Raw genomic sequence first — 20,799 nt, 5'->3', positions numbered from 1 at the left:
TCTCATTGTATTTCTCTCCATCTCTCTCATTGTATTTCTCTCCATCTCTCTCATTGTATTTCTCTCCATCTCTCTCATTGTATTTTCTCCATCTCCATCTCTCTCATTGTATTTCTCTCCATCTCATTGTATTTCTCTCCATTTCTCTCATTGTATTTCTCTCCATCTCTCTCATTGTATTTATCTCCATATCTCTCATTGTATTTCCATCTCTCTCATTGTATTTATCCCTCTCCATCTCTCATTGTATTTCTCTCCATCTCTCTCATTGTAGTTCTCTCCATCTCTCTCATTGTATTTCTCTCCATCTCTCTCATTGTATTTTCTCCATCTCTCATTGTATTTCTCTCCATCTCTCTCATTGTATTCTCTCCATTTCTCTCATTGTATTTCTCTCCATCTCTCTCATTGTATTTTCTCATCTCTCTCATTGTATTTCTCTCCATCTCATTGTATTTCTCTCTCATTGTATTTCTCTCCATCTCTCTCATTGTATTTCTCTCCATCTCTCTCATTGTATTTCTCTCCATCTCTCTCATTGTATTTCTCTCCATCTCTCTCATTGTATTTCTCTCCATCTCTCTCATTGTATTTCTCTCCATTTCTCTCATTGTATTTCTCTCCATCTCTCTCATTGTATTTCTCTCCATCTCTCTCATTGTATTTCTCTCCATCTCTCTCATTGTATTTCTCTCCATCTCTCTCATTGTATTTCTCTCCATCTCTCTCATTGTATTTCTCTCCATCTCTCTCATTGTATTTCTCTCCATCTCTCTCATTGTATTTCTCTCCATCTCTCTCATTGTATTTATCCCTCTCCATCTCTCTCATTGTATTTATCCCTCTCCATCTCTCTCATTGTATTTCTCTCCATTTCTGTCATTGTATTTCTCTCATTGTATTTCTCTCCATCTCTCTCATTGTATTTCTCTCCATCTCTCTCATTGTATTTCTCTCCATCTCTCTCATTGTATTTATCCCTCTCCATCTCTCATTGTATTTCTCTCCATCTCTCTCATTGTATTTCTCTCTCATTGTATTTCTCTCCATCTCTCTCATTGTATTTCTATCCATCTCTCTCATTGTATTTCTCTCCATTTCTCTCATTGCATTTCTCTCCATCTCTCTCATTGTATTTCTCTCCATCTCTCTCATTGTATTTCTCTCCATCTCTCTCATTGTATTTCTCTCCATCTCTCTCATTGTATTTCTCTCCATTTCTCTCATTGTATTTCTCTCCATCTCTCATTGTATTTCTCTCCCATCTCTCATTGTATTTCTCTCCATCTCTCATTGTATTTCTCTCCATCTCTCTCATTGTATTTCTCTCCATCTCTCATTCATTGTATTTCTCTCCATCTCTCTCATTGTATTTCTCTCCATCTCTCTCATTGTATTTTCTCTCCATCTCTCATTGTATTTCTCTCCATCTCTCTCATTGTATTTATCCATCTCTCTCTCATTGTATTTCTCTCCATCTCTCTCATTGTATTCTCTCCATCTCTCATTGTATTTCTCTCCATCTCTCATTGTATTTCCCTCTCCATCTCTCTCATTGTATTTCTGTCCATCTCTCTCATTGTATTTGTCTCCATCTCTCTCATTGTATTTCTCTCCATCTCTCTCATTGTATTTCTCTCCATCTCTCTCATTGTATTTCTCTCCATCTCTCTCATTGTATTTCTCTCCATCTCTCTCATTGTATTTTCTCTCCATATCTCTTATTGTATTTCTCTCCATCTCTCTCATTGTATTTCTCTCCATCTCTCTCATTGTATTTCTCTCCATATCTCTCATTGTATTTCTCTCCATCTCTCTCATTGTATTTCTCTCCATCTCTCTCATTGTATTTCTTTATCCCTCTCCATCTCTCATTGTTTTTTCCATCTCTCTCATTGTATTTATTTCTCCATTTCTCTCATTGTATTTCTCTCCATCTCTCTCATTGTATTTCTCCTCCATCTCTCTCATTGTATTTCTCCATCTCCATCTCTCTCATTGTATTTCTCTCATTTCATCTCTCTCATTGTATTTCTCTCCATCTCTCTCATTGTATTTCTCTCCATCTCTCTCATTGTATTTTCTCTCCATCTCTCTCATTGTATCATCTCTCATTGTATTTCTCTCCATCTCTCTCATTGTATTTCTCTCCATCTCTCTCATTGTATTTCTCTCCATCTCTCTCATTGTATTTATCCCTCTCATTGTATTTATCCCTCTCCATCTCTCATTGTATTTCTCTCCATCTCTCTCATTGTATTTCTCTCCATTTCTCTCATTGTATTTCTCTCCATCTCTCTCATTGTATCCCTCTCCATTTCTCTCATTGTATTTCTCTCCATCTCTCTCATTGTATTTCTCTCCATCTCTCTCATTGTATTTCTCTCCATCTCTCTCATTGTATTTCTCTCCATCTCTCTCATTGTATTTCTCTCCATCTCTCTCATTGTATTTCTCTCCATCTCTCTCATTGTATTTCTCTCCATCTCTCTCATTGTAGTTCTCTCCATCTCTCTCATTGTATTTCTCTCCATTTCTCTCATTGTATTTCTCTCCATCTCTCATTGTATTTCTCTCCATCTCTCTCATTGTAGTTCTCTCCATCTCTCTCATTGTAGTTCTCTCCATCTCTCTCATTGTATTTATCCCTCTCATTGTATTTATCCCTCTCCATCTCTCATTGTATTTCTCTCCATCTCTCTCATTGTATTTCTCTCCATCTCTCTCATTGTATTTCTCTCCATCTCTCTCATTGTATTTCTCTCCATCTCTCTCATTGTATTTCTCTCCATTTCTCTCATTGTATTTCTCTCCATCTCTCTCATTGTATTTCTCTCCATCTCTCATTGTATTTCTCTCCATCTCTCTCATTGTATTTCTCTCCATCTCTCTCATTGTATTTCTCTCCATCTCTCTCATTGTATTTCTCTCCATCTCTCTCATTGTATTTCTCTCCATCTCTCTCATTGTATTTCTCTCCATCTCTCTCATTGTATTTCTCTCCATCTCTCTCATTGTATTTCTCTCCATCTCTCTCATTGTATTTTCTCCATCTCTCTCATTGTATTTTCTCTCCATCTCTCTCATTGTATTTCTCTCCATCTCTCTCATTGTATTTTCTCTCCATCTCTCTCATTGTATTTCTCTCCATCTCTCATTGTATTTTCTCTCCATCTCTCTCATTGTATTTCTCTCCATCTCTCTCATTGTATTTATCCTCTCTCCATCTCTCTCATTGTATTTCTCTCCATCTCTCTCATTGTATTTCTCTCCATCTCTCATTGTATTTCTCTCCATCCATCTCTCATTGTATTTTCTCCATCTCTCTCATTGTATTTCTCTCCATCTCTCTCATTGTATTTCTCTCCATCTCTCATTGTATTTCTCTCCATCTCTCATTGTATTTTCCCTCTCCATCTCTCTCATTGTATTTCTCTCCATCTCTCTCATTGTATTTCTCTCCATCTCTCATTGTATTTCTCCCATCTCCATCTCTCATTGTATTTCTCTCCATCTCTCTCATTGTATTTATCCCATCATCTCTCATTGTATTTTCTCTCCATCTCTCTCATTGTATTTATCTCCTCTCATTGTATTTCTCTCCATCTCATTGTATTTCTCTCCATTGTATTTTTTCTCTCCATCTCTCTCATTGTATTTTCCCATCCATCTCTCATTGTATTTCTCTCCATCTCTCTCATTGTATTTCTCTTTCTCTCATTGTATTTCTCTCCATTTCTTCATTGTATTTTCTCTCCATCTCTCATTGTATTTCTCTCCATCTCTCATTGTATTTCTCTCCATCTCTCTCATTGTATTTCTCTCCATCTCTCTCATTGTATTTCTCTCCATCTCTCTCATTGTATTTCTCTCCATCTCTCTCATTGTATTTCTCTCCATCTCTCTCATTGTATCCTTCTCCATCTCTCTCATTGTATTTCTCTCCATCTCTCTCATTGTATTTCTCTCCATCTCTCTCATTGTATTTCTCTCCATCTCTCTCATTGTATTTCTCTCCATCTCTCTCATTGTATTTTATCTCTCCATCTCATTGTATTTCCTCCATCTCTCTCATTGTATTTTCTCTCCATCTCTCTCATTGTATTTCTCTCCATATCTCTCATTGTATTTCTCTCCATCTCTCTCATTGTATTTCTCTCCATCTCTCTCATTGTATTTCTCTCCATCTCTCTCATTGTATTTCTCTCCATCTCTCATTGTATTTCTCTCCATCTCTCTCATTGTATTTCTCTCCATCTCTCTCATTGTATTTCTCTCCATCTCTCTCATTGTATTTCTCTCCATCTCTCTCATTGTATTTCTCTCCATCTCTCTCATTGTATTTCTCTCCATCTCTCTCATTGTATTTATCCCTCTCCATCTCTCATTGTATTTATCCCTCTCCATCTCTCATTGTATTTATCCCTCTCCATCTCTCTCATTGTATTTCTCTCCATTTCTCTCATTGTATTTCTCTCCATCTCTCATTGTATTTCTCTCCATCTCTCTCATTGTATTTCTCTCCATATCTCTCATTGTATTTCTCTCCATCTCTCTCATTGTATTTCTCTCCATCTCTCTCATTGTATTTCTCTCCATTTCTGTCATTGTATTTATCCCTCTCCATCTCTCTCATTGTATTTCTCTCCATCTCTCTCATTGTATTTCTCTCCATCTCTCTCATTGTATTTCTCTCCATCTCTCTCATTGTATTTCTCTCCATCTCTCTCATTGTATTTTCTCTCCATATCTCTTATTGTATTTCTCTCCATCTCTCTCATTGTATTTCTCTCCATCTCTCTCATTGTATTTTTCTCCATCTTCATTGTATTTCTCTCCATCTCATTGTATTTCTCTCCATTTCTCTCATTGTATTTTCTCCATCTCTCTCATTGTATTTCTCTCATTGTATTTCTCTCCATCTCTCATTGTATTTCTCTCCATTTCTCTCATTGTATTTCTCTCCATTTCTCTCATTGTATTTCTCTCCATCTCTCATTGTATTTCTCTCCATCTCTCTCATTGTATTTCTCTCCATCTCTCTCATTGTATTTCTCTCCATCTCTCTCATTGTATTTCTCTCCATCTCTCTCATTGTATTTCTCTCCATCTCTCTCATTGTATTTCTCTCCATCTCTCTCATTGTATTTCTCTCTTATTGTATTTCTCTCCATCTCTCTCATTGTATTTCTCTCTCATTGTATTTCTCTCCATCTCTCATTGTATTTCTCTCCATCTCTCTCATTGTATTTCTCTCCATCTCTCTCATTGTATTTCTCTCCATCTCTCTCATTGTATTTCTCTCCATCTCTCTCATTGTATTTCTGTCCATCTCTCTCATTGTATTTCTCTCTCATTGTATTTCTGTCCATCTCTCTCATTGTATTTCTCTCCATCTCTCTCATTGTATTTCTGTCCATCTCTCTCATTGTATTTCTGTCCATCTCTCTCATTGTATTTCTCTCTCATTGTATTTCTGTCCATCTCTCTCATTGTATTTCTCTCCATCTCTCTCATTGTATTTCTGTCCATCTCTCTCATTGTATTTCTCTCCATCTCTCTCATTGTATTTCTCTCCATCTCTCTCATTGTATTTCTGTCCATCTCTCTCATTGTATTTCTCTCCATCTCTCTCATTGTATTTCTCTCCATCTCTCTCATTGTATTTCTCTCCATCTCTCTCATTGTATTTCTCTCTCATTGTATTTCTGTCCATCTCTCTCATTGTATTTCTCTCCATCTCTCTCATTGTATTTCTCTCCATCTCTCTCATTGTATTTCTCTCCATCTCTCTCATTGTATTTATCCCTCTCCATCTCTCTCATTGTATTTCTCTCCATCTCTCTCATTGTATTTATCCCTCTCCATCTCTCTCATTGTATTTCTCTCCATTTCTCTCATTGTATTTCTCTCCATCTCTCATTGTATTTCTCTCCATCTCTCTCATTGTATTTCTCTCCATATCTCTCATTGTATTTCTCTCCATCTCTCTCATTGTATTTCTCTCCATCTCTCTCATTGTATTTCTCTCCATTTCTGTCATTGTATTTATCCCTCTCCATCTCTCTCATTGTATTTCTCTCCGTATGTCTTATTGTATTTCTCTCCATCTCTCTCATTGTATTTCTCTCCATCTCTCTCATTGTATTTCTCTCCATCTCTCTCATTGTATTTCTCTCCATATCTCTTATTGTATTTCTCTCCATCTCTCTCATTGTATTTCTCTCCATCTCTCTCATTGTATTTCTCTTTCATTGTATTTCTCTCCATCTCATTGTATTTCTCTCCATTTCTCTCATTGTATTTCTCTCCATCTCTCTCATTGTATTTCTCTCATTGTATTTCTCTCCATCTCTCTCATTGTATTTCTCTCCATTTCTCTCATTGTATTTCTCTCCATTTCTCTCATTGTATTTCTCTCCATCTCTCATTGTATTTCTCTCCATCTCTCTCATTGTATTTCTCTCCATCTCTCTCATTGTATTTCTCTCCATCTCTCTCATTGTATTTCTCTCCATCTCTCTCATTGTATTTCTCTCCATCTCTCTCATTGTATTTCTCTCCATCTCTCTCATTGTATTTCTCTCTTATTGTATTTCTCTCCATCTCTCTCATTGTATTTCTCTCTCATTGTATTTCTCTCCATCTCTCATTGTATTTCTCTCCATCTCTCTCATTGTATTTCTCTCCATCTCTCTCATTGTATTTCTCTCCATCTCTCTCATTGTATTTCTCTCCATCTCTCTCATTGTATTTCTGTCCATCTCTCTCATTGTATTTCTCTCTCATTGTATTTCTGTCCATCTCTCTCATTGTATTTCTCTCCATCTCTCTCATTGTATTTCTGTCCATCTCTCTCATTGTATTTCTCTCTCATTGTATTTCTGTCCATCTCTCTCATTGTATTTCTCTCCATCTCTCTCATTGTATTTCTGTCCATCTCTCTCATTGTATTTCTCTCCATCTCTCTCATTGTATTTCTCTCCATCTCTCTCATTGTATTTCTGTCCATCTCTCATTGTATTTCTCTCCATCTCTCTCATTGTATTTCTCTCCATCTCTCTCATTGTATTTCTCTCCATCTCTCTCATTGTATTTCTCTCTCATTGTATTTCTGTCCATCTCTCTCATTGTATTTCTCTCCATCTCTCTCATTGTATTTCTCTCCATCTCTCTCATTGTATTTCTCTCCATCTCTCTCTCTCCAAATGTAGGCCTTTTTCTCTCCCTTTCTCAATGCGGGACTACATCCCATTATCTGATACAGAAGCAGTGAAATATCCCCCTGAGCAAATGCTACTGTGTGTAAGTCAATCTGTGTGTACCCACTACCCATGCAATGCCAGTGTGTGTGCGTGTGTGTACACTACCAACACTATACCAACATTTGTGACCAGCTGTGTGACCAGCTGCCCATTACCAGACCTTCCTATTTAGATTATGTAGGGCACACACACATTTTAGAGGCAGCAGAAAATCCCATGGAAATCATGAGTCATTGCTATGGCGATAGCATTTCAAAAGTAGACTGATATTCTGTTATTTGAAGTTAGTTTACATACTGTTGGCCTACCTATATGTCATTGATATTAGTACTTGACCTGCGTGTGTTCCTGTGTGTGAGAGAGAGTGAGTGTGTGAGAGTGCAAGAACTATAGCAGCATTATTTACAATATAATACCCCAAGAATACTTCAATCAACCCAACCACAACACATCAATTTATTTTCATAGAGCAGAATATGGGTTGATCATTATGTTTGCAAATCTGTGGCAACGATGGGAATAAAGTACTGCAATCTACAACACGGGCAAGTAATCAAACTGTATGAGAAAGAGAAGGCTGTGAATAATTCAAAACTCAATACAGTATTTGTACTGATAATCTCCCTGGTGTTCTGTATTCTGTTATTGTACTGAGAATCTCCCTGGTGTTCTGTATTCTGTTATTCTCTCTATGTGGAACATCCAGGAACACTAATGCATTCTACACAGTAGTGAGACAATATTCCACTGCACCGAGTGCCACCTGAGCGAGTTCCCATCGTGTGAGTGTGTGTGTTGTGATTGTATGCCATATCAAGTAGCCCTGGCTGTGACGAATCACTGAGCTCCCAGTAACACAATCCTAGACCCACCCAGGCTTAACACCAGTCTGTCATGTTTTTACGCTTTCTAATTCTAATGTCCATTTTCCTTTAATGGTTACCATGGTGATTATACAACAGAGCAGTATATGTCAACTGCATGGCTCAAATGGTGACAGTTTCTGCTGAACCAGTGCATCCAGAGGTGTAAAGCTACATGGCAGCTCATAGGCAAAGTGTGAGTGAGTGAGTCTATTTAAACCGACATCCCTTCTCTGAGAGGTCCTTGCTGAAGTTGTCCAGCTCTGTGCACCTGGCATCACTAGCACACTCTGTTGAGGTGGGCCAACGCTCTACCCAGGCATCCTTGCCCAGCATGTATGTGGCACTGAGAGAGAGAGAGAAAGAAGAGGGAAAGAAGAGAGAAAATAACCCCTTTAGGCAGATATTAACATAACTTTATTGCTCTGACTTGCTTTGTCTTGCCAGTACTATAAGTCCATTATAACATGTCACTGCCTCTCCCCACCTGTTGGTGGAGCTGTCCTTGGACCAGAGGTCAGTTTTTGGCCCCATGATGAGGTAGTCTGTACCCTCCTTCAGGTCCAGACCTCCTCTACAGCCAGCATGGGACAGGAAGACCTTAGTGTCACCCACACTGACCCCCTCCTCCACTCCTAGAGAGAGAGGGGAGGGAGGGAGGGAGGGAGGAACAGAGTTAACCAGGTTTGAACTAACTCAGCATCACATTCTGAAACAAAGAGGGTAAGGAGAGATGGGTAGAGGACAGAGAAGGACTAGATGACATAAGATGCTTACCTATTTTTATAACCCGTGTGATCTTCATCTCATATCTGTCATACTGACTCTGGCTGACACTCAGGACCTTGGCCTTGTACACTGGAGGACAGATGCGTGAGAAGTGTCAGAACAGCAAAATACACTCTACTCAATCAATGATATGATACACGTGACTGTCCCCAAGGAACAATTTGACTAAGACAATTAAAGAATGAAGCGTTAGATGATAGTTTTACCTCTGACAGACAACATTCATTTATATCTGTACCATATACTGTACATGGTATAGTATTGTCTCAGTGTGACAGATTTACAGATCTATAATGCCTATAACATGTCTATAATCTCTATAACATGCCTATATGTCTATAATCTCTATAACATGCATATATGTCTATAATGCCTATAACATGTCTATAATCTCTATAATATGCCTATATGTCTATAATGCCTATAACATGTCTATAATCTCTATAACATGCCTATATGTCTATAACATGCCTATATGTCTATAATCTCTATAACATGCCTATATGTCTATAATGCCTATAACATGCCTATAACATGTCTATAATCTCTATAACATGCCTATAACATGTCTATAAAATGCCTGTAACATGTCTATAAAATGCCTGTAACATGTCTATGCCTATAACATGCCTATAATGCCAATAACATGTCTATAATGCTTATAACATGTCTATGTCTATAAGATGTATATAGTGCCTATAACATGTCTATAAATGCTTATAACATGTCTATAAGATGTATATAGTGCCTATAACATGTCTATAAATGCTTATAACATGTCTATAAGATGTATATAGTGCCTATAACATGTCTATAAATGCTTATAACATGTCTATAAGATGTATATAGTGCCTATAACATGTCTATAAATGCTTATAACATGTCTATAAGATGTATATAGTGCCTATAACATGTCTATAAATGCTTATAACATGTCTATGTCTATAAGATGTATATAGTGCCTATAACATGTCTATAAATGCTTATAACATGTCTATAAATGCTTATAACATGTCTATGTCTATAAGATGTATATAGTGCCTATAACATGTCTATAAATGCTTATAACATGTCTATAACGTTCAGAACATATCTATAACGTCTATAACATGTCTATAAATGCTTATAACATGTCTATAAGATGTATATAGTGCCTATGACATGTCTATAAATGCTTATAACATGTCTATAAGATGTATATAGTGCCTATAACATGTCTATAAATGCTTATAACATGTCTATGTCTATAAGATGTATATAGTGCCTATAACATGTCTATAATTTATATAGCCTGTCTATAACGTTCAGAACATATCTATAACGTCTATAACATGTCTATAATGCTTAAAACATGTCATTAACATGTATATAATGTCTATAACATGCATACAATGCATATAACACGTCTATAACATGTCTATAATCTTCAGAACATATCTATAACATGTATATAATGCCTATAACATGTCTATGACATGTCTATAACACGTCTAAAATGTTTATAATGCCTATAAAATGTCTGTCTATAACATGTTTATAACATGTCTAAAGTGTCTAGCATGCCTATATGTCTATAATGCCTATAACATGTCTATAATCTCTATAACATGCATATAACATGTCTATGCCTATAACGTGTCTACAATGACTATAACATGTCTATAAGGTCTATAACATGCATACAATGCCTATAACACTTCTATAACATGTCTATAATGTTCAGAACATATCTATAACATGTATATAATGCCTATAACATGTCTATAATGCCTATAACATGTCTATAATGCCTATAACATGTCTATGTCTATAACACATCTATAACATGTCTATAATGCCTATAACATATCTATAACATGTCTATAATGCCTATAACATGTCTATAACATGTATATAATGCCTATAACATGCCTATAATACCTATAATATTCATATAACATGTCTATAATGCCTATGACATGTCTATAACGTATATAACATGTCTGTCTATAACACATCTATAACATGTCTATAATGCCTATAACATATCTATAACATGCCTATAACATCCCTATAATGCCTATACTATTCTTATAACATGTCTATAACATGTCTATAATGCCTATAACATTTACATTTAAGTCATTTAGCAGACGCTCTTATCCAGAGCGACTTACAAATTGTCTATAACATGTATATAATGCCTATAACATGCCTATAACATCCCTATAATGCCTATAATATTCTTATAACATGTCTATAATGCCTATAACATCCCTATAATGCCTATAATATTCTTATAACATGCCTATAATGCCTATAATATTCATATAAGATGTCTATAACATGTCTATAATGCCTATAATATTCCTATAAGATGTCTATAACATGTCTATAATGCCTATAATATTCCTATAAGATGCCTATAATGCCTATAATATTCATATAAGATGTCTATAACATGTCTATAATGCCTATAATATTCCTATAAGATGTCTATAACATGTCTATAATGCCTATAATATTCCTATAAGATGTCTATAACATGCCTATAATGCCTATAATATTCCTATAAGATGTCTATAACATGCCTATAATGCCTATAATATTCCTATAAGATGTCTATAACATGCCTATAATGCCTATAATATTCCTATAAGATGTCTATAACATGCCTATATGCCTATACATGCCTATAATATTCCTATAAGATGTCTATAACATGCCTATAATGCCTATAATATTCCTATAAGATGTCTATAACATGCCTATAATGCCTATAATATTCCTATAAGATGTCTATAACATGTCTATAATGCCTATAATATTCCTATAAGATGTCTATAATGCCTATAATGCCTATAATATTCATATAACATGTCTATAATGCCTATGACATGTCTATAACGTATATAACATGTCTATGTCTATAACACATCTATAACATGTCTATAATGCCGATAACATGTCTGTAATGCCTATAACATGTCTGTCTATAACATGCCTGTCACATGCCTATAATATTCCTATAACATGTGTATAATGCCTATAACATGCCTATAACATGCCTATAATATTCCTATAACATGTGTATAATGCCTATAACATGCCTATAACATGCCTATAATATTCCTATAACATGTGTACAATGCCTATAACATGCCTATCACATGCCTATAATATTCTTATAACATGTGTATAATGCCTATAATATCCCTATAACATGTCTATAACGTATATAACATGTCTATAATGCATATAACATATCTATAACATGTCTATAACATGCCTATAACATCCCTATAATGCCTATAATATTCTTATAACATGTCTATAATGCCTATAACATGTCCATAACATGTCTATAACATGCCTATAATGCCTAAAATATTCATATAACATGCCTATAATGCCTATAACATGTCTATAATGCCTATAACATGTCTATAATGCCTATAACATTCCTATAACATGTCTATAATGCCTATAACATTCCTATAACATGTCTATAATGCCTATAACATTCCTATAACATGTCTATAATGCCTATAATATTCCTATAACATGTCTTTAACATGCCTATAACATGTCAATAATGCCTATAACATGCCTATAACATGTCTATAATTCCTATAACATGTCTATATCATGCCTATAACATGTCAATAATGCCTATAACATTCCTATAACATGTCTATAATATCTACAGCATGTATATAATGTCTATAACATGTGTGTTATATTCTATAGTGAAAACAGATATAGCATACCGTGGTATAATCCTTTGCATGCGTGGTCCTCTCGTGCTCCATAGGGGACTGGATCGGTTAGGGACTTAGACACACAGCAATCACCTAATAGGAGAGAGACACACATCATTATCACACACACTCATGTATGGCACACACATAAACACACACACACACACACACACAGATACACACACGCACGCACGCACGCACGCACACACACACACACACAAACACACACTCACCCTGTGTACAGCGACATATATTGTTCCTGCAGATCTGTGAGAGTTCGTCCTTGTCCTCTTTGGGGCTGTAGAAGCGACTGCAGCGGTGGTCTGATAGAGAGACACGCTATGTTAACATTTCTCCACCAGACAGAGAGAAATGATCAACTCCAATGTTTACAATAGCTTCTCTTGTTCGAGGGCATATGAAATATGGTCAAAACAAACCATAGTCCTACCTGGGTTGTAGTGCTCATAGACAGTGACAGTATCTACCTGGGTTGTAGTACTCATAGACAGTAGCAGTATCTACCTGGGTTGTAGTACTCATAGACAGTGACAGTATCTACCTGGGTTGTAGTACTCATAGACAGTAGCAGTATCTACCTGGGTTGTAGTACTCATAGACAGTGACAGTATCTACCTGGGTTGTAGTACTCATAGACAGTAGCAGTATCTACCTCGGTTGTAGTACTCATAGACAGTAGCAGTATCTACCTGGGTTGTAGTATCTACTTGGGTTGTAGTACTCGTAGACAGTAACAGTATCTACCTGGTTGTAGTACTCGTAGACAGTGACAGTATCTACCTGGGTTGTAGTACTCGTAGACAGTAACAGTATCTACCTGGTTGTAGTACTCGTAGACAGTGACAGTATCTACCTGGGTTGTAGTACTCGTAGACAGTATCTACCTGGGTTGTAGTACTCGTAGACAGTATCTACCTGGGTTGTAGTACTCATAGACAGTATCTACCAGGGTTGTAGTACTCGTAGACAGTATCTACCTGTGTTGTAGTACTCGTAGACAGTATCTACCTGGGTTGTAGTACTCGTAGACAGTATCTACCTGGGTTGTAGAACTCGTAGACAGTATCTACCTGGGTTGTAGTACTCATAGACAGTGACAGATGAAGGTTGGAGGAGTCCCACTTTGAACGTCTGCTGCAGTCGGAAGATGATGGTCTCAGTCTCCTTGTTGGACACCTGGTAGCACACGTAGACCACAGAAGAGCACAATGAAGCTACTTCCGGACACTGATCTAAGGCCAGTTTTGAGTTAATAGTTTGCCTTTTTCCTCTACGATTTGGGGAGGGAAAGCTGATCCAAGATCTGTGCCTACAGGCCACAGACAACCTCAACCCAGACAGAGCGAAAAAAAAGTATGACCAATCAACTTCTAGGGTTGACATGGTAACGCTGGTCTCTCTACGTTCAGGTCATAGAAATAGAATGAGATTCTATTGAGATTCTATTCCTATGGTTCCAGTATCTTGAACAGGTGAATGATGAAAAGGAAGTTACCCCTTGACACTGATCTAAGATCCCACCTAAAAAGTTAGGATTTCTGGGAGGATAAGCTGATCCTAGATCTGTTCTGGTACCTTGAAGAGGTGGATGATGAGGGAGCCTCTGTCACTCAGGTTGTCCACTATCTGGAAGTTGTTGATGTAACGGTCCACTGAGTTGGTCAGCTGGAGGCAAACACAAAAACAAACAAACATTTTCAATATGCACACGGTCACAATAAGCTACACTTAAACACACGCAGTCGAAATCAAGTTGGACATTGAGTCAAAGACCAGACTTGCAGTAAGACAGCCATCTAGTGGAGCCAGATGAGCATTACAAGTAGATTAAAGGGATAATTCACCTTACATATCTGTTTCCTTACCCTGTAAGCAGTCTATGGACAAGGTATGACAGCAATCCATGCTTTGATTTAGTTTCCCTGACACTGTTTCCAAATGCATATGTGGCACAAATCCCCTTTAGCGCAAATCTCATTAAAGTAATGGGTCCGATATGAACCTTTTTTGGCATCATGTTCAAATCATCTGTAAGTGACTTTGTTGAGCTTCACAATAAGTGTTAGATACTTTCCGATGATTTGGATACGATGTGCACAACAAATAAAACATATCGGTCCCATGACTTGAATTGGACTTGTGCTACACCTGCTAAAACATTAGCATCTGGAAACAGTGCCTGGGAAATAAAACCAAAGCATGGTTTCTGTCATAACTTGTCCATAGACGGCTGACAGGGTAAGGAAACCAAGGTGGAACTTAGTAATTGGGGTGAACTATCCCTTTAACGTGGGTTCCAGTACGGCAGTAGTTGTACTGTAACAGTACCATCTCCAGATCTTCATTCTCTGGGACGAACCCAGTAGGAAGACTGATGTCCAAAACAACCATCCTGACCTCCCTTAGTCCCAGTGCCCTGGAGGAAGGAAAGAGAGAGAGAATAGTAGAATGAAGAGGAAGATGGAAGGAAAAAGTAGAGACTCAAGTGTTATCCAATAACAGTAAGTCCCCTAGTGTATTTCCGAGAGGGGACCAAAGGAGAGTATGAAAAGACAGACTGCCAGGTAGCGTAGACATTCAACATTGTACTGTATAGTCTCACCTGACATTAATAGTGATCCTGTAGGACTTCTCTGCATCTGGTGGAGGCTTTTCTGTCAATGGGGTTAAAAAAAACATTGAGTTTAAGATTTGAGACTGGGATTGAGAGTAAGATTGAGATTAAGATACAAATGGAGATTGAGAGCTGGATTAACCACTAGATTCTGCGATGGTCACGTCCAAATCAAAGTTCTTGCAGCTGCTCTTCTCATGCACCTCAGGGAGCTCGTTGTAGTAGGTCACCACCTAGGTCAGAGGTCATTAGACCAGGAAGTGACAACACAAACAAATATGACATCATACATCAATGTGACAAAATGATCATAGACAAGCTCTACTATCATGCATCGACTAATGGCCATAGACATGTGTTGTGGTCATACCTCTAGTATACCTTGTCCCTTCCCTTTGGCCTCCACTCTGAATCCCTGGTCTATAGGAGCCTGAGTGAAAACCCCACAGAAGAGGGGAGATGGTGAAAGAGGAACATGATACATCATGGTTCCTAAACCTAGGCCACATATTTGACATAAGATACAGGTAGGTTGGGAGAGAAGAAATGGTGAAAGAGAGAGAGAGGAAGAGAGAACAGCATCCCTCCTACCCTGGAGGAGCGTGCCACGTAGGAGGTCCTGGGGTCAAAGTGGTAGCGCTGGTCGCTGCGGCCCTGGATGCTCAGGTCCACCTGGAGACTCAGGTCATTGGGAGGTTTCTTTATCAGGTACCCAGACAGACCCTGCAGAACAACCATGGTGGGCTGGGGGAGAGAGAGGAAGCAGAGAGATTATTATAAAATATGTACTGGATTGTGTGGAGATCCAAATGGCGGAGGGCAACAAACTGGACTGGTTAGTGACAACCTGCAATAACACTGTTGACATAAACTCAGCTCACTGACATCATGCAATACTCGTTTCCAATGATGTCACTCAGTACCTGGGTGGATCCATAGCCCCCGCCCCTGCGGCGCTGCTCATTGAGCCACTGGAAAGGTGCGGCGGCTTCAGTCATGTGATGACTCTTCACCAGGGCTAGCAGGGCGTAGCCCGTCGCTTCCAGAGTGAACAGGCGGTTTTCACTGTCTGGCCAATGGGTACCGTCTGGAGGAGGGGAGAGAGGGAGGAGAGGGGGAGAGAATAACAGTGAAGCACAGCAGAGAATAGAGAGGGGGAGAGAGAGAGAAACAGAGACAGACAGACATTTCCCTACCTGGAGAGGCAGCTTTGAGTAGCAGGGTTTTTAAGAACAGTGAAGGTGTCTCGTCAACCAGAGACAGAGCGTAGGCAGAGATGGCCAGAGAGTAGGGCCTCTTCAGACTACCATACGTGCTCCTCAGATAGTTGGCAGCATTCTGGATCCCATTCTAATACAATACAATAGAATACAACTTCACTGTCTATCCATTAGTTGGTGGCTTATTAATTCCATTCTTATATGAGCAGAGGCATAAAAAATAAACCAGATTTTAACACAAAAGAGTCGGCAGAAAAGCCCCATTTTCCAACACCGACATGCCATTTACACCGGTTGGATTTATGGTCAGCCATGGCGCATGCAAACGTAGCGTGATAACAGGTTGGCCAACGAAATCCAAGATCCACCAGGGGAGTCAGGTAAAAAGGCATCCTACTCACAGATGACTAACTTACTTCTAACTGGGGAATCAGGTAGCCTAGTGGTTAGAGCGTTGGGCCAGTAACCGAAAGGTTGCTAGATCGAATCCCCCAGCTGACAAGTTTGGCCTCCCGGGTGGCGCAGTGGTTAAGGGCGCTGTATTGCTGTGCCACCAGAGACTCTGGGTTCGCGCCCAGGCTCTGTCGTGACCGGGAGTTCCGTGGGGCGACGCACAATTGGCCAAGCGTCTTCCGGGTTAAGGAGGGTTTGGCCGGTAGGGATATCCTTGTCTCATCGCGCACCAGCGACTCCTGTGGCGGGCCGGGCACAGTGCACGGTGTTTCCTCCGACACATTGGTGCGGCTGGCTTCTGGGTTGGATGCGCGCTGTGTTAAGAAGCAGTGCGGCTTGGTTGGGTTGTGTATCGGAGGACGCATATGACTTTCAACCTTCGTCTCTCCCGAGCCCGTACGGGAGTTGTAGCGATGAGACAAGATAGTAACTACTAACAATTGGATACCACAAAATTGGGGAGAAAAGGGGTAAAAATTCAACAACAAAAAACAAAATCGGTCGTTTTGCACCTGGACAACCCACATTGTAAATAAGAATTTGTTCTTAACTGACTTGCCTAGTTAAATAAATAAAAATAAATAACTGACTTATCTCCCGTCCCAATATAACAGTTTCTGCCGGTTCTGTGACCGGCTTACCTTGATGGTGTGGCCAGCTCCATTGCAGTTGAGTTCTGTACCCTTGGTGGCTTCAGTCATGGCTATCAGGACAAAGGCTGTCAGAGTGGACTGAGACTCTGCACCTTGTACTCCACCCTGGAGAAGAGAGAAGCTGTTATCAGACTTCAGTCCCAGATCTCTCCCTGTCTGTTAGAGTGTGAATGTGTGCGCACATCAGTCCATGTGTGTATTTGTGCGCACGTGCTTCTGCATCCACCCGTGTGTGTGTGTGTGTGTGTCTCTTCTTACTGTCATAGTAGTAGTGTAGACAGGGTTGTCCTCTCTGAAAGATCCAGTGATCTGCTGTTTGTTGTTGAGCAGGTAGAGGAGAGGACCACACACGTCCTGTTCACTCACTCCTATCAGCTGACGAGCCATAGAGAACACCTTCACTACATACGCTGTGATCCTATAATGGATAGGGGAGAGAGGGGGAGAAAGAGATGGTGGGCAGGGAGAGGGAGAGAACGAGGGTGGTGGGGAAGGGAGAGGGGTGGAGGGAGAGGGGGAAAAGAGAGGGTGGGGGAAGGGAGAGGGGTGGAGGGAGAGGGAGAGGGGGAGAAAGAGATGGTGGGCAGGGAGAGGGAGAGAACGAGGGTGGTGGGGAAGGGAGAGGGGTGGAGGAAGAGGGGGAAAAAGAGAGGGTGGGGGGAAGGGAGAGGGGTGGAGGGAGAGGGGGAAAAAGAGAGGGTGGGGGGAAGGGAGAGGGGTGGAGGGAGAGGGAGAGGGGGAGAAAGAGATGGTGGGCAGGGAGAGGGAGAGAACGAGGGTGGTGGGGAAGGGAGAGGGGTGGAGGAAGAGGGGAAAAAGAGAGGGTGGGGGGAAGAGAGGGTGGGGGAAGGGAGAGTGGTGGAGGGAGATGGAGAGGGGGAGAAAGAGATGGTGGGCAGGGAGAGGGAGAGAACGAGGGTGGTGGGGGAGGGAGAGGGGTGGAGGGAGAGGGGGAGAAAGAGAGGGTGGGGGAAGGGAGAGGGGGGAGGGAGAGGGGGAGAAAGAGAGGGTGGGGGAAGGGAGAGGGGGAGAAAGAGAGGGTGGGGGGAAGGGAGAGGGGTGGAGGGAGAGGGGGAGAAAGAGAGGGGGAGAAAGAGAGGGTGGGGGAAGGGAGAGGGGGAGAAAGAGAGGGTGGGGGGAAGGGAGAGGGGTGGAGGGAGAGGGGGAGAAAGAGAGGGTGGGGGGAAGGGAGAGGGGTGGAGGGAGAGGGGGAGAAAGAGAGGGTGGGGGGAATGGAGAGGGGTGGAGGGAGAGGGGGAATGGAGAGGGGTGGAGGGAGAGGGGGAGAAAGAGAGGGTGGGGTGAAGGGAGAGAGGTGGAGGGAGAGGGGGAGAAAGAGAGGGTGGGGGGAAGGGAGAGAGGTGGAGGGAGAGGGGAGAAAGAGAGGGTGGGCAGGGAGAGAACGAGGGTGGTGGGGAAGGGAGAGGGGTGGAGGGAGAGGGGGAGAAAAAGAGGGTTGGGGGAAGGGAGAGAGGTGGAGGGAGAGGTAGGAGAGGGTGGAGGAAGGGGGAGAGGTCGAGGCGGGGAAAGAGAAGGTAGAGGGGAAGGGAGGGAGGTGCAGGGGGAGGGAGAGGAGAGGGAGACAGAAAGAGAGAGAGAAAAGGGGAGAGGTAGAGAGAGAGGCTGTGAGGGTTACAAATACAATCCATTGTATTATTTAGATTACTCTGGGATTGATACACATTCTTCTTCTTCTTCTATGTCTTTGAACAATACCATGTGCTTGTGCCTTCATTCCTGTAGGGGGGGTAAGAGTCATCTTTCTTCTTATACACCAGCTGCTTCTGGTAGCCTTTCTGTATGTAGTTCATGGCCTCCACCCTGCGTTGCACCCCTACAGCCTCCCAGTCGTTGGAATGGTCCAGGTAGACAGTGGCTATAAGAGGCAGGGTGATGCTGGCTAGGTTCTGTTCCACACAGCCACCAGGCATACGGATCAAAGAGGCCAGAGAGTCACCGCTGATACTGTTGTCTATGGTATCAGCCAACAGGTTACCTGGTGGGAGGAGCAGAGCAGAGTAGAGCAGAGCAGAGTAGAGCAGAGTAGAGTAGAGTAGAGTAGAGTAGAGTAGAGTAGAGTAGAGTAGAGCAGAGTAGAGAATAGAATGGAAGGAATGGAAAAGAATAGGTTATATGTCCACACAGCTGCTTTGGCTTCACAATGCCCATAACCAACCCAAAGGGTTAGAGGCACCCGCCAGCCACCATTTCTGTCTAATAACGTAAACCTCGTTTCTCAGTTAGGCCTACCCCTGATGTTGATGAATGTCTCTGGTTGAGAGTTTGGAACCAGGGAGCCCAGCTCCACTTTGTTCACCTCCACTACCTGCCTCCCATCTGGGGGGAAACATAGTAAGAAGCCTTAGTAAAGGTTGTTTCTAAAGGGGACATGGTAATGGTAAGCAGTAGGGTTAGAGATGATGAGTGTCTTAGTTCTGCTCACCATTCCCTCCCTTGGCAGAAGGATTCAATACAAAACTCTGCACTTTAGTCTTCTGCACTCCTTCCACCTGTTACAGGGTTTTGAAAACAGCTTTGAGATACCGGTCCTCGTATCTTAGGTAAGGACACTGATTCACAGTCGCTATATATATATTATTTATTTTATTATTATTATTATTTATTTTTTAACTAACATCTGAAATAGTCACCCACCACAACGCGTAGCATCTTCTTGACTCCGTCGCTACCCATAAACCCTTTGGCCATGGCAAGGACCTCCAGTAGCATCTCTCCGGCCTTGAGCGGTATGATGGTGTAGGGAACCACCAGGGACGAGCTGCCCTTCAACGTCACCTCCTGGGTGTGTTTCTCATTGAACGCCACACTGCACATGTCCTCTGTCTTTAGTAGCACCACCTTAACCTGGGTTGAGTAGAGGAGGAAACGGAGACACAAAATGGCTGAGAGGAAGTGAGCAGAACTGGGTGGATTTCTCATTGAACGCCACACTGCACATGTCCTCCGTCTTCAGTAGCACCATTGCTTCTAGGTAAGCTGAAAAGAGGAGGAAACTGGGACGGTCAAGACACAAAATGGCTGACAGGAAGGGATCAGAGGGGAGCTAGCGGGTGGGAGTAGAGGGAGTAGTAGGTAGATAGAGGTTTCCTCAGATATTAATTATTCAGCCTGATGGTTAAGGTAAGGCTTGAGGATTAGATAGAAGTCATGGTTGAGAGGC

At 40.8% G+C, this 20,799-nt stretch overlaps 1 protein-coding gene and 1 long non-coding RNA gene across 3 annotated transcripts in view; one reads left to right on the top strand and one right to left on the bottom strand.

The window, feature by feature from the left end:
* Nucleotides 1-20,799, top strand: part of LOC135560148 (uncharacterized) — a 630,141-nt gene that overhangs the window by 566,970 nt on the left and 42,372 nt on the right. The window lies entirely within an intron of this gene.
* The window catches only part of LOC115127517 (complement C3-like), a 32,794-nt gene continuing 19,697 nt past the window's right edge, over nucleotides 7,703-20,799 (bottom strand). For both annotated transcript variants that reach the window (XM_065001329.1, XM_065001330.1), the window contains exons 25-44: nucleotides 20,274-20,483; nucleotides 20,062-20,128; nucleotides 19,869-19,955; nucleotides 19,335-19,614; nucleotides 17,877-18,036; nucleotides 17,607-17,723; nucleotides 16,489-16,642; nucleotides 16,216-16,379; nucleotides 15,884-16,036; nucleotides 15,663-15,722; nucleotides 15,435-15,525; nucleotides 15,281-15,332; nucleotides 15,007-15,094; nucleotides 14,254-14,343; nucleotides 13,749-13,854; nucleotides 12,891-12,980; nucleotides 12,667-12,750; nucleotides 8,906-8,986; nucleotides 8,616-8,763; nucleotides 7,703-8,474 (exon numbers count right to left, since the gene is read on the bottom strand). In XM_065001329.1, the coding sequence (XP_064857401.1) occupies nucleotides 8,339-8,474; nucleotides 8,616-8,763; nucleotides 8,906-8,986; nucleotides 12,667-12,750; nucleotides 12,891-12,980; nucleotides 13,749-13,854; nucleotides 14,254-14,343; nucleotides 15,007-15,094; nucleotides 15,281-15,332; nucleotides 15,435-15,525; nucleotides 15,663-15,722; nucleotides 15,884-16,036; nucleotides 16,216-16,379; nucleotides 16,489-16,642; nucleotides 17,607-17,723; nucleotides 17,877-18,036; nucleotides 19,335-19,614; nucleotides 19,869-19,955; nucleotides 20,062-20,128; nucleotides 20,274-20,483 (2,418 nt within the window). In that variant the 3' untranslated portion in view covers nucleotides 7,703-8,338. The remainder of the gene's footprint in view (nucleotides 8,475-8,615; nucleotides 8,764-8,905; nucleotides 8,987-12,666; nucleotides 12,751-12,890; nucleotides 12,981-13,748; nucleotides 13,855-14,253; nucleotides 14,344-15,006; nucleotides 15,095-15,280; nucleotides 15,333-15,434; nucleotides 15,526-15,662; nucleotides 15,723-15,883; nucleotides 16,037-16,215; nucleotides 16,380-16,488; nucleotides 16,643-17,606; nucleotides 17,724-17,876; nucleotides 18,037-19,334; nucleotides 19,615-19,868; nucleotides 19,956-20,061; nucleotides 20,129-20,273; nucleotides 20,484-20,799) is intronic.

The sequence above is a fragment of the Oncorhynchus nerka genome, linkage group LG15, assembly GCF_034236695.1.
Source record: "Oncorhynchus nerka isolate Pitt River linkage group LG15, Oner_Uvic_2.0, whole genome shotgun sequence".
In the NCBI taxonomy this organism is placed as follows: Eukaryota; Metazoa; Chordata; class Actinopteri; order Salmoniformes; family Salmonidae; genus Oncorhynchus; species Oncorhynchus nerka.
This window is presented reverse-complemented; position numbering and strand designations above follow the sequence as displayed.